This window comes from Petaurus breviceps, unplaced genomic scaffold (genome assembly GCF_028583685.1).
Source record: "Petaurus breviceps papuanus isolate PSGF00001 unplaced genomic scaffold, PetGlider_PUasm1.0 174, whole genome shotgun sequence".
NCBI classification, from domain to species: domain Eukaryota; kingdom Metazoa; phylum Chordata; class Mammalia; order Diprotodontia; family Petauridae; genus Petaurus; species Petaurus breviceps.
The window spans coordinates 76,144,939-76,160,561 of NW_027185761.1; the positions used below are offsets into that span (position 1 = coordinate 76,144,939).

Consider the following 15,623-nt stretch of genomic DNA (forward strand, 5'->3'; position numbering starts at 1 on the left):
TCCATCCTTCCATCCATTCTTCCATCCATCCTTCCATCCATCCATCCTTCCATCCATCCTTCCATCCATCCATCCTTCCATCCATCCATCCATCCATCCTGCCAGCCTGCCAGCCATATTAGTCTTGCATCCATCCCCATTTCCCCTCATCCTCTCTCTGTGTCTAGCCACCATCTCTATCTATCCATCCAGTGCAATTGTCTCTCTCCACTGTCTGTCATTCTTTGTAGGAGTTTATAAATGAGGTGACCAAATCTCTTCTGGGTTCTCAGGATCCTCCTCTCTCCTGACCCAAACGATGAGGGTCTCCAGAGCCCCTCTTAGCCCAGCTGGAACTCCCGCTTTATCCCCTTTGGTCAGAGAGCAGTCAGTGTGCAGTATTGGATGGAGCTGCCCCTGGAACCAAAAAGACCTGGTTCTGACATATAGAGACTGAATGACTGTGGGCATGTCACTTTACCACAATCTGCCTCGGTTTCCTCAACTGTAAAATGGGGATCATAAGAGCACCGGCCTTCCAAAGATCCCATGAGATGGTATTTGTGAAGCACTTGGCACCATGACTAGCACACAGGAAGCTCTTTTTTTTTTTTAAGCAATCAGGGTTAAGTAACTTGCTCAAGGTTACACGGCCAGTTATTTCTGGGTGTGGTGCTGAGTGTCTGAGCCCGGGATTCGATCTCCAGGTCGTCCCAACACTGGAGCCGGTGCTCTTACTCGCTGTGCTACCTGGCCGCCCCACAGGAAGCTCTTAATAAAAGCATTCCCCTGCCTCTCCATCTTCCTTCCTCCCGCCTAACAATTACTTTTAGTAGGTGGGATGCAATAGATCCCCCACACACATTTGCAAAGACATTGCTGTGGGTGCCCCAAGGCCTGCTTAGATGCCACTTTCTGTCAGAGCTCTGTGGGACAAGTGGCCCTTTCTCGCTGCTCTCCCAGCCCTCAGCGTACTTGGCTTCTCCAGTTTCTGGGGTGCTCTGCATGTCCTGTTGCTTTGGGCGCCAGCCGCCCCTCTGCAGCCCCAGCTGTGCCCCCTGAGGTCAGCAGGCGGCTCTTCCAGGCCCCACTGCTCTGCAATGGGGACGCACCTAGGAGAAGGCACCAAGCTACCCCACACACTGAAGAAGTCAGGCTTAGGGGGTGCAGCATCTCTCCTCTGACCCGGCCCCACCCTGGTGCGGGCCCTGGGCACCTCCCATTTGAGTTCTTGTGATAGCCCCTTGGTCTGCCGCCTGCCTCAGTCCCTCCCCACACCAATCCATCCTCCATTCAGCCACTCACACGATTTTCCTAAAGCTCAGTTCTGATCACGTCAACCCCCCAGCCCCATCCCCCTACTCCGTAAACTCCAGTGGCTTCCTGTGCTCTCCAGGAGCAAATACACAGTGCTTGGCTTGGCCTTCCGGGCCTTCATAACCTGGCCCCTCTGACCTTTCCAGCCTTCTCACACTTCAGTCCCCAACACATCCTGTTCAGTGCAGGGACCCCGGCCTCCCAGCTAGTCCATGAACAAGACCCTCTACCTCCAGGATCTGGGCCTTCTCTCTGGCCGTCCCCAGGCCTAAAGTGCTCTCCCTCCTCCTCTCTGACCGCTGGCCTCCTCAGCCCCAGCTCCTACAAGCCTCCCCCAACCTCTCAAGACCAAGGCCTGCCTTTTGCTAGTTGTCTTCTCATCCTGCACGTATGGTTTCCTTTGTGTTTCTTTGCCTCTTCTCTCCCCCATTCGATCGCACACTCCTTCAGGGCAGTGACTGCTTTTTGCCTCTTTCTGTATCCCCAGTGCATACACAGAGACTGGTGCGTGCTAGGTGCTTCATGGCACTGGACAGTCTGACTGTGCTGCCTGACCTTGGGTGAGCAGGAGCACGCTCCACATCCTGGGGCCGCTCCTTGGGCATCATCACTCCTTGGTCGGTTTTCCATTTCTCCTTTCTTAGTCATTGCAGGTATTGTGTTTCTGGGTGTTGATTTTTCTGAGCCTTGCTTATAAAAGATTTTATTCCTACAGGACAGAAGAGAAGCGGGACCTCTTCCTGTTTTTCAGGAGCCTTCACTTTTTCCTGGAGTGGTGTGAATACCGCAGACAGACGTTTCAGTACTTCCAGGTAAGTCCCCAGCACACATGGCGGCTTGTCTCATTTGTCGCCTTCATCTCGGCTGTTCTTGTGTCGTGCTGATGTTCGGCGTGTTCAGGTGCTGCGGTTTCTTTAGCCAGTCCCCAGTCATGGGGCAGGGAGGCATTTACAGGTTTTCTGGAACGGTTTTGTAGGCATTTCCCATCAGTGACATCCATAGATCAAAGGACGCAGACTTTGCTTAACACTCCACAGTATTCTGTTGGCTCTTATCGTGACAGTGGGATGGCTTCCCTTCCGGAGCAGTGCACTCATGCGCAGTTGGGAGCTCTGTGTGGTAGCGGCCTTCCCGACTCTTGCCCCTCTCTGGTGCCGGGTCGCGGGTCTGCAGGCTGGCGAGGGGCTCAGGTGCCCCTTCTCTGGTCAGCTCATGCCTGTTCCCTGCGGCGATCGATGAATGACGCCCTTCTTCATGCTCTACACCCTCTTTTCTCCAGGAGAATGCTTCTTCCTGAGTAACATTTGGGCCACTTTGCTTCGGGTTTCGAATGTCAGGTTCCTGGAGATATTGATGGATGGGCTGCTCTGGTGCCACAGAATTCCCTGTTTGGGCTCTCGCCGTTCCTTCTGTTTGCTGAGTAGTGACAGAGGAGGAATTGTCTTCTTTCCCAGCTTTGCAGTGAGCAGATTATCGCATTTCAGTTTTACGTGGTTTGTTTTTCATTCTTACGTGAGCGACCCTTTCTGAGCTGACCATGACACACGGACTACGACCGACTGCTCTGTGCGGGGCAGTGGCGGGGGACAGGTCCTCGCACCGCTTCCTGTGACCTCAGCTCGTCCCGCGTCCCTCTTCCAGGCTCCTTTTTGTCTTTCCTTTTCCCGTCCTGGACTGCGTGCTCATCGTCCCCTGCTTAGTGCTCTGGCAGGACTCGTGGATCTTTGCCCAGGGGGGATGTCAGCGGCAGACGGGGCTTCTGCTTCACACCAAGAACATCTTGTTCTCATGAGAAACGTGTGGGTTTGTATGTGCGTGTGTGCGTGTGTCTGTCTCAATCAGCTGTGGATTTCAGAGTGACCTTTTATGTTCTTGCTCAGTTTTCCCCAGATGCCTTTTACTGTCACTGAGCTTCTGCAAATGGAAGAAATTCATTAGCCTTTTGACTGGTATCGAGTGACAGAAAATGCATTTTAGCCAGTGTAGCAATGTGCCCGGCCCCAGGGACGAGCTGGCTCTGGTCACTTAACCCTTGGTTTCTCTCAGTGAAGTTTTGCAGTTACCTGTTACTGCTGCACGGGGGTCGTGGTCCTCAGATAGTAATGTTTCTTGGTGTTACTATACGTAGGATCATTTTTGGTGGTTATTTTTGGAATATAAGAATATAAAGTATGTTTGTAGTTTCGTCTTTTATTTCATTGCATTATAGAATGTGTTTGTTTTCTCAATTCTCTTTTGGTTTTGAGAGCAGTGTTTTTGAATCCTGACTTTTACCCCCTAGAGTTGCCACCTCTCCCAGCACTGTGTCATCTGCCTAATTGAGAAGCATCCCCACCATGCCTAACCATGATTTTAAGTCAATGATGTAGAGAGAATGAGCCCTAAGTATGGTATGGCTAGGCACCAGATGTAAAAAGACCTACCGGTAGATGTGGGTTCCCATTGTGTGCGATCCCTGTCCCTCCCCCCTTGGGTAGGTTCTCTGTGTAGGATCCCTGGGCCCCCCCCCCCCCCCATTGGGTAGGTTCTCTGTGAACCATCTCTGGGAAGCTGTGGAAAAGAATCACAGGAACTAAAGAGCACCAGTGGGATGGGGTCTGTACCAGCCATGACATGAAGTCTGTTTCTCTCCACATATTCTCACTGGAGTCCAGGAGGCCAGGGTTCGAGCCCATTCTCCGAGTCTTGGTAGCTGTGTGGCCTTGAGCAGTCTCACTTTACTGCTCCTAGCTTCTCTCCTTCCCTCTACAGAGAGTACAAACAGTGGTACTTTCTTCCCAGGGTTGTTGTGAGAATCAGGGAGGATATTTCAGCCCTAGAGGGGAGCTGACATTTGACAAATTGAGACCAGCTGAGACTTGCATTTTCCCTGATTCTTTGATTAAATCAAAAGCAGTACAATTTTATTTTGTTTTTATTTATGTTCTATATAATACTCTCATTAATAAACTGAAGGTATATTTTGAAATTTAGTTATTCCTTTTGAATGGTGTATTATGTAAAAATAGTTTGTTGATTTTTAAACAAAGTGGTCAAGCTTTGAAAGATACAATTACTAATTAGACCTGAACACCTTATTGGCCTAAGTTCATTTTATTACACAACTGATAATTTCGCATTCAGTTCCTCAGTTATTTATTTCATGCCTACTAGGAACATGGCTAGTTCTGGACAGAGTCCCTGCTCTCAAGGGAACATTTCCACAGAAAACAGATATTTTGCATATAAAGCAGATCGATATAATAGTATGTGATTACTCAGCAGGCACTCTGTTCTGTTTGAGTTCAGCTAAAAAGGGAGGTTGTTATGGATTTGAGGGGTCAGAAAGTGGCTTTGGAAGGATGAAGGTTAACTTCAGTTGGATAGAGGGCCAAGGGAAGGCCATGCTGAACTGGGACCACAGTGGGGTCAGCCCAGTGAGAAAGGGAATCGAGTAGGGTTGCTGGGGCAGAGAGTGGCTGAGTGTCTGCCAGATGCTTCTCCCTCAGCGATCCCAGGGATTGCTTGGAGACAGGTCTGGAGAGGCTCACATTTACTGTTTTGGGAGCTTGAAGGGGCCAGAGAGACACAAGGAGCCCCCCAGAGAGAGGCCAGTAGAAGTCAAGGAGGAGGAAGAGAGAGTGTGGTGAACGTGCTTTGGGCCTTGCCTTCTGTATGTGGATTCGGTCTGTGATGACTCAGGCCTCAGGCTCCATGGTCTGAGTGCTCTGGTTTCTCCTTCCTTCTGAGATCCCCTCTTACCTCTAAAGCTTGGCCTGCAGGGCTAGTATGTGACAAATAGAAGCAAAGGTTTAGGCAGAAATACATTTTCTGTGTTCCATGGCAGGTGAGGGACCAGTCTGACAAGAGTGGGCAGTTTGTGTTGGTGAGTATCAGACAGATAAGGCCCAGTTACAATCCTTTGTCAGCAGTCATCAGCTGTGCATGGAAATAGTTCCTGCCTTGGACTCAGGAGGTACTGGACTTTGAAACTGCCCTCTTGTGTGTGCATCCAGACTTGACCATGGGGACTTCCTTTACCTATCTGAGGCTCGGTTTCCTCATCAGGAAAATGACTGTATGGTGACCCCTGTGGTATCTAGCTAGCTGACATCCTTGTAAGCCTCCAGTGAGATAGCAAGTATATGGCAGGTTAGGGCCATAGGGTGTTGTAAAGAGAAGCATAAAGCCAGGCTAAGAATCCAGGACTTTCAACAGAGCTCAGTATGATTTTGTCATTTCCAAAAAAAAAAGAAGAGTGAAGGTTTTTAGAGGATTTAGGAGCCTTTAAAACATGGAATTTTATAGCAGTTCTGAGTCTTTAAAGATTGGCTGAGAAATGGGGATGAGAGTCAATTTTTCTTCCCTCATGGTAATTATGTAGAACCTGGACTTAGGAATTTTGAACCTATATTAGCCAGCGTCCAGAGAGCAGACAAATACGGAGGTCGGGGAGCTTGATGTTGACTCTGGGGAAAGTTCTAACAGGTCATTCAGAATATGACCCTGGAGCATCTAGAAAAGGCACTGGTGGTTCTGAGCAGCCACCATGGCCTCCAGAAGGCAGTTAGGCCTGCCTAACCCTTTTTCCTTTCTTGACAGGATTACTCAGCTCGTAACTCAGGAATGTGGTAAATATTGTTTCTCTAGATTCCATCAAAGAATTTCATCAAGAATTTGTTGCTATTCTTGTGGAAAAGATAGGGAGCTGTGGACTCACTGATAACGTGGTGCCATGGACTTGACAATGGTAGAATGGGCAGATCTAAAGTGTAAGTCACTTCCTGGGAAGGAGGTCTCTGCAGGAGGGGGACCCCGGACACCTGGGCTGGTATAATTAGTGACACAAAGCAGAGCTGGTCCACGAGGTGACATCAGGCTGAGAAAAGATTGTGACAGGCTTGAGTAGTCTAATAAGATGAATCCATAGAAATAAAAACAGTCCACAAAGTATCCAAAAGGTCAGCTTCATGAATACAAGATAGGAAAGGCTTGTTTGGATGGCAGCCATTCTGTAGAAGACTTTAGAGCTTTCATGCTTGGTCAGTTCACCACAAGTTAGCAGGGTGATCTGGCAGCCAAGAAAGCTGGTGAAAGCTTGGGCTGCATTAAGAGGGGCAGAACTTTCAGGAACGAGGAAAGCAGAGTCACTCTGGATCTCTGCATTGGGCAGACCATATTATGAAGCATTCTGGGCACCACAGTTTAAGAAAGATAATGATGAGTTTAAAAGTGTCCAGAGGAAGGTGGTCGGTCTGGGGAAGGGCATTGAGTCTGTGCATATGGGGATTCTTAAGCGAACTGAAGCCATGAAAAAGGAATGTTCAGGAGGTTGGGGAACAGGGGAAGGAGGGAGGAGTCCATGTTAGTGGTTTTCAAGTGTTTGAAGGACTTTGCTGTTGAATAGGGATTGAGTTACTTCTCTGGCCCTGGAAGACACAACCAGGAGCACTGGAGGGAGGTTTGAAAAAGACAGTTTTAGGCTTGAGTTCAGGGAACTTTTCTAATAGAGTTGTCCGAAAGTAGCTTGGGCTCCCTTGGGAGGGGGCAGGTCCTTTCTCATTGGAGGTGTTCCAGCAAAGGCTAGTTCACCACTGGCTGAGTGGTTGGGGATTTTTTTTTTTTTTGGTACAAGTGGGTCCAGAGGAATGTTGGGGGCTCTTTCAACTCCAGAGTTTTGTCATTTTTCTCAATAAATGATATAGTTTTGCAGAGACATTGTGTTGATTGGCACCTAGAAGCCATGGGCCAATGCAGGACTTCCCCAGTCAGATCCACAGTCCCTCCAAGGAGATTCTCCTATTCATCTACACAGGGAAATTGAAGATGATGATAATTAATGCTTATTATCCAGGGGATTCTGGGCCAGTGTCATGGATAAAGGATGGAGATGGATATTGAGCTGGTCCAGAATGGAAGAGAAAAAAGAGAGTGGACTCAGTCACATTTGGGAAATGATAAGTCACTCTCAATATTCCTTAGCTGCAAAAGCTTGTCTTTTAAATTCTACTGCTGTCCTAGGGATGCTATCTGTCTATCAGCCATAGGTACTATGATCTCAAAAGAATAATTGTGAGTGACCTACACATCAGTGGAAGTAAACATATCAGGGATAGCTGGGCTGTAGCAAGTGACCAGCGGTGGGTTGTGTGCACAATGTGGCATCCAGGTGGGCAGGAGCCTGTTGTCCTGAAATAATACAATGTCTGCAGTCTGTCGTGTGGGCTATTGATGGAGGATTTATTTATTCAATGACACATAAAAGAATTTTATGGGATGGGTAGATAGGAAGGAAGGGGAGTAGCTGTCATTTATATCCATGGAAGGAATGTCCACAGAATTGAGGTCTTGGATCTGCCAGATTGGCATGTGGGGGCTGACACATTCCTTGGACCTATGTGTGAAACCTGGGCTCAGCTAGCACATGTGTACATTCCCCTCTGTAGGAAGCGTGATGCATGCTCTGGGCTGTAGAAGGAGGAATGGACCAGGAGCAGAAAGACCAAAGCTCTCTTTCCAAATCTAACTTTGCCTAAGTCCTCTTACCCTTGTGCAGGCCTTGATGTCCTCACCTGTGAAACGGAGGTGATGATAACAGTCATGTTAGCTACCTCAGCATTGGAGGGAGCAGGCCTCCAGAGAATGGAGACGTATCCTGGGAATGCTGCCAAAGGAATCCTCTCCACTGCACCTCCCCAAACTAGAGTAAATTACTGTGAATGTACATTTTATTGGGGTTTGACCAAAGAAATGGAGAAGTCAACTCCAGTAGAAAGGTTTGTTATGAATACATGACTCATAGCAGAGTCTACCGTATTTCGTGGCATAAAACAGTAATAACTCTGTCTCACTGATGTCAGTCCAGGTTGCAGAAACTGTGGGTACCTGAAAGTATTTCACTTTGAGCCAGGGGTAAGGGCAGGGAGGCCCACTGCCGTACAGACACTTTATGGCCTCGGGTAAGAACAAGGAAGAAGGACATTGGAGAGACAGTCCTGGGGAGGGGGTGTGCACACTTACACAGTGATGAGAAGAGGAAGAGCCCCAAGCTTAGACACGGATACAAGGGCACCGTTACAGTGTGCCTGAAACCTTGCCATGGACCAAGGGGGTTACACGGTGATAACTGATACTGATTAGTCTCAATCATTCACATTATGTGACATCTTGAACTCAAAACGTAGATGTGCAGTTTTCTAAATATTCTAGTTTAAAACAAGACCACCACAAAGTTTAAGTGCCTGAAAGCTGCCAAGGGATACATGAAAATATAATTAGACCAGACTATGAGACCCTTTAAATGCGGGGCAGAGCAGACGGCCGCCTTTCCCCTTCTGGGTGCACATGCAGCTATGTGAGCCTCGGTTAGTAGTATGTTCCAGTGGGCAGCCTTGTTAAGCAGATGAAGCTGTTAGGGTGCTTTCCCAAGAGTATGGGATTGCCTTCCATCCGTATCTCATCAACGCGGCTCCGAATGTAGCGCGTGTCATTGGATTTGCAGAACGTATCATCCGTGACATCAGCTATGTTGTTAAACTGTAACATAGAAGACCTTGGTTAGGGGTCTGACATCAGTCACTTGTGGCTTACATGAAGAGCATCTCTAAAGCTGGTTCCCCCAGTTGTTCTTGGGAATGAAAAGACAAGCTTCTTTTCTAAACAGAACATGTTTACACATCAGGGCAAGGTGAGTGGTGCTCCAGGCCTGGGGAACCCCGGGTGGGCTTAAAGAGTCAGATACACCTGAAACAACTGAACAAGGCACAACAATAACAATGGGAAAAACTTCCTCTACAAGGTGGGGTTTGGGGGGCAGCCAGGTGATGCAGTGGATGGTCTGGAGTTGGGAGGATCTGAGTTCAAGTCCTGCTTCAGACACTGTGTGACCCTGGGCAAGGTACTTAACCCTGATGCCTCAGTTTCCTCATCTGTAAAATGAGTGAGAGAAGGAAATGGCAAACCACTCCAGTGTCTCTGCTGAGAAAACCCCACATGGGGTCACAGAGTCAGAAGTGATTGGAACGACTGAACAATGAATGGTACATGGAGTGCCCTGATGGGTCCAAGACCTTTCAAGTGCACTGTGGAGTCCTAGGCACATGGGATTTAATGGGTGGCATCTAGAAAGGAATGTTCTAGGCATGACAGGGTCAGGGGGCGGAGTGGGCCAGACAGGTCGTGTCGGGAATGTGACAAGCAGTCCGAGGTGGCTGGAGTCTGGTGTGCAGGATGTGCTAAGTCTGGAGAAGTGAGCTGCATACACCAATTGGGGCTCTTCAGGTTTAGCCCGTGGGTCAGTGTGATAATCTCACAGGGGTGTGGAAACTGAATCAAAAGATGCTTTAATAGTTCTGGAGAGAGACAGGGAGAACCATAAGCAGGGTGGAGCCAAAATGATGGACAGTGGGGTATCAGAGGGCGTTAGGTGATCAGGACAGAGCCAAAGAGTGTCTGGGAATGGAGTTTGGATCCTGTGGGTCGTGATAGTGGTGGTACCAGTCACGAAAGAGAGAAGTTGATCAAGGGGCATTGCTGTGGGGAGGATGAGTCTGTACCCAGATTGAGATGGAGGCACTGGGAAAGTGGCCACAAGGCCTGTGGACGCTGGAGGCTGGACCTAGGAAGGGCAGTGGAGCTGGGAGCCGTGGAGCCCAAGTCTTGGAATTCTCTCCCCCGGGGCCTTGGGGAATGTCGTGGACAGGCTCTCCGTGGAGCACAGTTCATGCTTCTGGTTATGATTGCTAACAGTAATTGCAGTATGCATTCACGAGGGCCTCCTCTGCCCCACGCACTGTGCAGAGCACTGACAGCGTGACCTCATCTGATCCTTACAACAGCCTGGGGCAGATAGCTAGTGGCCAGTAGCTGTTATTCCCACTTTTCAGTTGAGGATGTGGATAAGGGACTTGTCCAATTCAGTTCAGTGACCCCCCTATGAGGAGTCTGTGAGAGGCTGGGAGGTGTCTGAGGCTGCACTGGCCTCAGCACTTCCTGATTCTAGGCCTAGCACTCTAACCACTGAGCCCCCTAAGCTGCCATTTCCTGAGGGAGATTCTAAAGGAGGAAAGGAAGAAGGAGGGATACAAGTTTCCTGTCCTCTTCATTTTTTAGACCAGTTTATTGACTCTTGTATTGCCTTAAAGTAAATTATGTAGTGAAATCACCAGAAAACTGATCTAAGTCTGAGTTCCACCTCAGCCCATCGACTGGCAAAGATGACGAAAGAGGAAAAATGTCAAATGTTGGAGGGTCTGTGGGAAGACAGGCCCGAGGACCCTGCTGGTGGAATTGTGAATTGGGCTGGCTGCCCAGAAAGCAGGCTGCCGAAATCATCAGAGTGGGCTAGCCTTCGACCCAGCTATCATACTCCAAGTACGCACATGCCAAAGAGATCAGAGAAAGAGGGAAAGGACCAAGGGGGACAAAGGCATTTCTGCAGCTCATTTTATTCTTAGCCGCCAGACATGGGAAACTAAGAGGCTGTCCCTGTATTGGAGGGTGGCTAAACGGCCTGGCACAGGAAGATAATGAAATAACCTTGTGCTATCACAAACAATGAAATGGACAGTTTCAGAGGAAACCAAAAAGACCCCTGTGAACTGGTGCCAAATGAAAGGGCAAAACCGACCCAGAAAAAACAGCTGGGAAGGATTTGTGAACACTGGTGAATGCAACAGTAAGCTGAGTCTGTGAGAGGTAATGTGCCTCTTATGAAGAGGGACGGAGGGAATGAGGGAAGAAGGGGGAGGGTGAGTAAAAGGAAGGAAGGGGAGAGACAGAGGGAGGGAGGAAAGTGGGGTGGAAGAAAGGAAGGGAAGAGACAGAGGGAGGGAGGAAAGTGGGGTGGAAGGAAGGGGAGAGACAGAGGGAGGGAGGGAAGAGATGGTGAGTAGAAGGAAAGAAGGGGACAGAGAGAAGACACAGGGAGGAGAGAGGAAGGGGGTGATTGGAAGAAAGGGGGGAGAGAGAGAGAGAGGTGCTCAGTGAACCAACCAACCGCATTCATTGTGCCCCAGGCAGGGGCAGGCCATCCGAGGTTGCTGGAGAGTCAAATTCAAAGAATGAAACGATTCCCAGCACCATGAATGTGGCTCTGGGCTCAAGGACACTGTACCTGGAGATGGAGGACCCTCAGGCTCTCTGGCAAATATGGTGGCACAGACTCCAGCTCGTTATGGTCCAGGTAGAGGAAGGAGAGGTTGTGCAGCTTCTGTAGGGAGGAAGAAGGACCTTGGGTGTCGGCCTGCCTTCGATGGTCTGGTCTGGGCAGGGGATGGAGAGAGGCAGCTGGGGCTTACCTGGGTGCCTTGGGCTCCTTCCCATTGGCCATGGCTCAATCCCAAGCTGATACAAGGTAGTTTGGGGGGACATCAGGAAAGGCTCTGCAGAAGGCAGCACCAAGCCCACGGTCTTTGGAAGGGAACTGGGGACTGTATTATTCGAGGGTTGGGGGGCAGCCTGGGCAGAGTCGTGTAGGCAGAAGATGATGCAATGTGGAAGACAAGGAGGCAGTTTGCCTGCTGCAGAGAGTTGTGTGTAATCAACCTGGAAAGGGGGCTGGAGCCAGCCTGGAAAGGGCTTCCAGTGCCCTGGTTCTGTAGAGAAATGTGGGTTCTATCTTGGAGGCACTAAGGAGCCACCAGAGGAGTGATCACACCCACCTGGGCTTCATTGGTAGCAGCTGTGTGGAGGGTAGACTGGAGACAGGTGGAGAGCAAGCATAGGAAGGCCTGGTTTCAGCAGGCCTTGTTTCCAAGGTTAGACCCAAGTCTTTGTTTCCAAGGTTAGACCCGAGGCCTTGTTTCCGAGGTTAGATCCTAGGCCTTGTTTCTGAGGTTAGACCCAAGGCCTGGTTTCTGAGATTAGACCCAAGGCCTGGTTTCCAAGGTTAGACCTGAGGCCTGGTTTCCAAGGTTAGACCTGAGGCCTTCACGCTGGCAATTATAGTTAAATAGATACTTGGGTAGAGTGGCTACAAGCCAGTCAGCCAGCCTGTGTATTTCCTTGTTCTGAGGGCTTTCCCTCTTTGTTAAAATTGGATTAAAACGTTTCTTACCTTGAATGTGTTTGCTTTGATGCCTTTGCTTTTGAGCTTGTTGTATCTGGCATTAAATAAAGTCAGTTTAGCCGGCAGAGCTGGGAGCTTTAACAGCCGGTTCTCAGCAAGGGTGAGTTCCTCCAGCAGCAAGAGCCTGGAGAAGGCCCCGTCCTCGATGTCTTCTATCAGGTTTCCGGTGAAATCGAGCCTTCTTAAGTTAGCTTGAGGGAAAGAACACAAGCACATAAAAACACCGCGTTTTCTTTCACCTTAGCTGGGCACTGTTTCATCACACATTAAAAGCATGGAGCCGCATTGAGGTGGAACCAGGCAGATGCGTCAAGCACCGGTTCTCTGTCACCTTCAGCGGCGCAGCCTGGTGCTCCCACTGAGTCACAAACAATGATGATTCCTGCTAACTGCCCAGGCCCTGGGCAGACAAGAGGGGAGGGAGGAGTTCATATCTGATGCCAAGGACGACTGCAGAGTAAGAGAGAATCATAGGCCTGTTTTAGGAGAATTTTAGGAGCGAGAAATCCCTCATCTCTGTGGAGTCCAGGGCCCCAAAGCTGAGCCTGTAATTTGCAATCAGGAGGGATCTCATTGCAGCCTGCCTGGGATAGACTGCCCAGGGAGGGAGATGGCATTTCAAATTTGGGAACTAGCCAGTGGCCCCATCTGGCCAGAATGTCGAGTGTGTGGAGGGGTGGGGTTGGAAGGAAGACACATCTTTACTGGAGAGTTTGGGTGAAGCCAGATTGCAGAGGGCTTTAAACATAGGCCTTGGACATTGGCTTTTTGTCTTAGAGGAAGGAGGGAAGGAAGGAGTAAAGGCTTTTGAGGAGGGATGTGACAGGGCTAGACTGTATACAGTGGGGATTGGAGAAGGAATAGCCTGAGGACAGGGATGTCTGGTCAGGAGGCTGTTAGAATAATCCATGAAATCTTGAACCAAGATGCCGCCCCACTTCTGAGCAGAGAGGAAAGGGGGGAATAAGCCCCCAGGAAAGTTTGAGTGGGCTCTTATTCCTTGTAAGGCCGCAGCAGTAGGGGCAGCCCAGGAAGCTACAGTGATCCTGGAGCTCCCAGGAGTGAGGAGGGCAGCGTCCTCTAGTGACTTGGGGGTGTTCCAAATGCACTGGGAGGATTGTGTGCATTCTGGGAGTCACAATTTGAAGGCGTTTGCATGCGTTTCACTGAAGCATGAATGAAGGATGACAAAGGACGGAGAGGGTTCAACTTTGAAAAGAGAAGACCCAAATGGCCCTCTAGAATCTGGCTGTCTTCAGAAGGTATTAGGGGAGTTACATAAGAAGAACAGACTTTGTAGGGGTGGATCATTTTGGTTCTGAGGGTCTTTCAGAGAAACACCAGTCACGGACTGATCCAAGGTCACGTGCGTGTGCATAGATGTTCGTGTGTATACACACGCCATTTTGTACAATGATAAAGGGTTATGGATTGTTCAAAGAATCTAAAAAACAACCTTGCAAGGCTTAAGACTGATGACAGCAGTGAGTACACTCTCATTTGTTCTATTTAATTTTGTTGTTTCTTTGCTTTCTATCCCTTAATTGGTGGGGTTGGGGTGGAAGAGAGGAGGAGGGTTAGGGATAGTGATGGAGAAAGAAAGACCAGGGGAACCCCTTTTAAAAATGCACAGAAAGGAACAGAAGGGAGATCAGACCGGGGCACAGACAGGCCACAAGTTTGCAAAGGATGTGTAGAATTGTTTCAATTTAATTTTTTTTTTCAATTAAAAATTTTACTTTCTTTCCTTCCTACTTCCCTTCTTCCCCATTGGGGAAAAGAAAGAAAGAAAAGCCAATGCCTTTGGAACAGGCCAGATGAAGGTCTACACTAGCCGTGTCCACCACACACGGATGTCTCAGCCTGAGCCCTGAGTGCATTGCCCCTTTGTCAGAGGGTGGGCGGCATCGTGGTCCCTCATGCACAGGACTTAGAGGCTTTCCAGATCACTCGCCTTTAGGCTGTTGTTATTGTCTGAGCTGTTCTGGCTTTCCCACTTTACTCTGCATCATTTCACGTGTGTCTTTCAAGGTTTCTCAGAAACCACCTCCTTCATTATTTCTTATAATTCAGTGGATCAGTAAACATTCCTTATACCCCTGCTGTGTGCCAGGGCTGTCCTAAGTGCTGAACATACAGAAAGAGACAAAGGAAGGTCCCCGTCCTCAAGGAGCTTGGAATCTAATGAAACGTTAGGCAGGCCGAAGTTTTTAGATTCTTTTCAAAAACAAACCCATGGGGCAATAGAGATCGCAGTCTCGTCTGGAACCCCCTTTTGTGTTCTAACACACAACACATATGTGTGTATGTGTGTGTGTGTAAGAAACGCCCCTTTGGGGTGTTTGAATTCAGAATTAAGACAAACAGTTAACTTACGAATCTCTGCAAAGTCCTTGGCCGTGATTTTTTTGATCTTGTTGAATCTGGCATAAAGGTAGGATGTCTCCTTTGGCAGGGGGGGCACGGCGTCGATGTCTGTCTCCTCACAGTATACGGAGCCACTGAGACAGACGCACAGGAGGCAGGTCGGCATTTCTAAGGGACGACAGGGAGCACCGGCCTTCAGTGAGCCTTTGGGGCTTCCTGGCCAGGACAGGGCTAAGGCTGCACGCACCCAGAGGACTCTGGCTCCAGCCCAGCGCCCACCAGCCCTGCCCTGCCCCTTCCCCAACTCTGGTCTGTGCACCCAAACCCCTCTTTTTCAGATGACTTCCTTTGAAAACCTCATCTCATGAGGCCCACACACACTCACTCATGTGTGTGCAACAGCCAACAGCTGAGTGACCGGGTGGGTGTCGTTCTCCAAAGATGTTAGAACTTAGAGAGGCCTTTCAAAAGCCGGGATTAACCTTGGAAACGGCATCAGCATTGTTGTAACTGTTTGGCAAAGCAGAGTGTGTGAGCTGAGGGTGGCTGGAAGCTGACAGAATCTGTGGGCAGTGGCTACTGCGGGCCATCTAAGCATCTCTCTGTGCCTTATCCCCTGTTGGGGGTGGGGTGTGTATATGTGCACACATGTGTGTGGTGTGTATATGTGTGCATGGTCATGGTGTGTGTTTATGTGTATATGTGTGGGGGTGTGCGTGCACTGTGTAGTGTGTATATGTATGCATGGTCGTGGTGTGTGTATGTGGGGGGGTGTGTGCACATGTATAGTGTATATGTATGTATGGTGTATGACATGTGTGTGCACACGTGTCTGTAGTGTGTCTATATGTGTGCATGGTCGTGGCGTGTGTATGTGTGTGTTTATGTGTATGTGTGTGGGGGGCTGTGCGTA

General features: G+C 49.3%; 2 protein-coding genes across 5 annotated transcripts in view; one reads left to right on the forward strand and one right to left on the reverse strand.

The window, feature by feature from the left end:
* CENPP (centromere protein P) overlaps window positions 1-15,623 on the forward strand; it is a 181,748-nt gene that overhangs the window by 19,861 nt on the left and 146,264 nt on the right. For all 4 annotated transcript variants that reach the window (XR_011167615.1, XM_069084442.1, XM_069084441.1 and 1 more), the window contains exon 5: window positions 2,012-2,108. Coding sequence is in view for 3 of the 4 variants with exons in the window: in XM_069084442.1 (XP_068940543.1) it covers window positions 2,012-2,108 (97 nt within the window). In the remaining variant the exon portion in view is untranslated. The remainder of the gene's footprint in view (window positions 1-2,011; window positions 2,109-15,623) is intronic.
* OGN (osteoglycin) overlaps window positions 7,495-15,623 on the reverse strand; it is a 15,293-nt gene continuing 7,164 nt past the window's right edge. The window contains exons 4-7 of the mRNA XM_069084443.1: window positions 14,720-14,878; window positions 12,332-12,534; window positions 11,390-11,485; window positions 7,495-8,811 (exon numbers count right to left, since the gene is read on the reverse strand). Of these exons, the coding sequence (XP_068940544.1) occupies window positions 8,641-8,811; window positions 11,390-11,485; window positions 12,332-12,534; window positions 14,720-14,878 (629 nt within the window). The 3' untranslated portion in view covers window positions 7,495-8,640. The remainder of the gene's footprint in view (window positions 8,812-11,389; window positions 11,486-12,331; window positions 12,535-14,719; window positions 14,879-15,623) is intronic.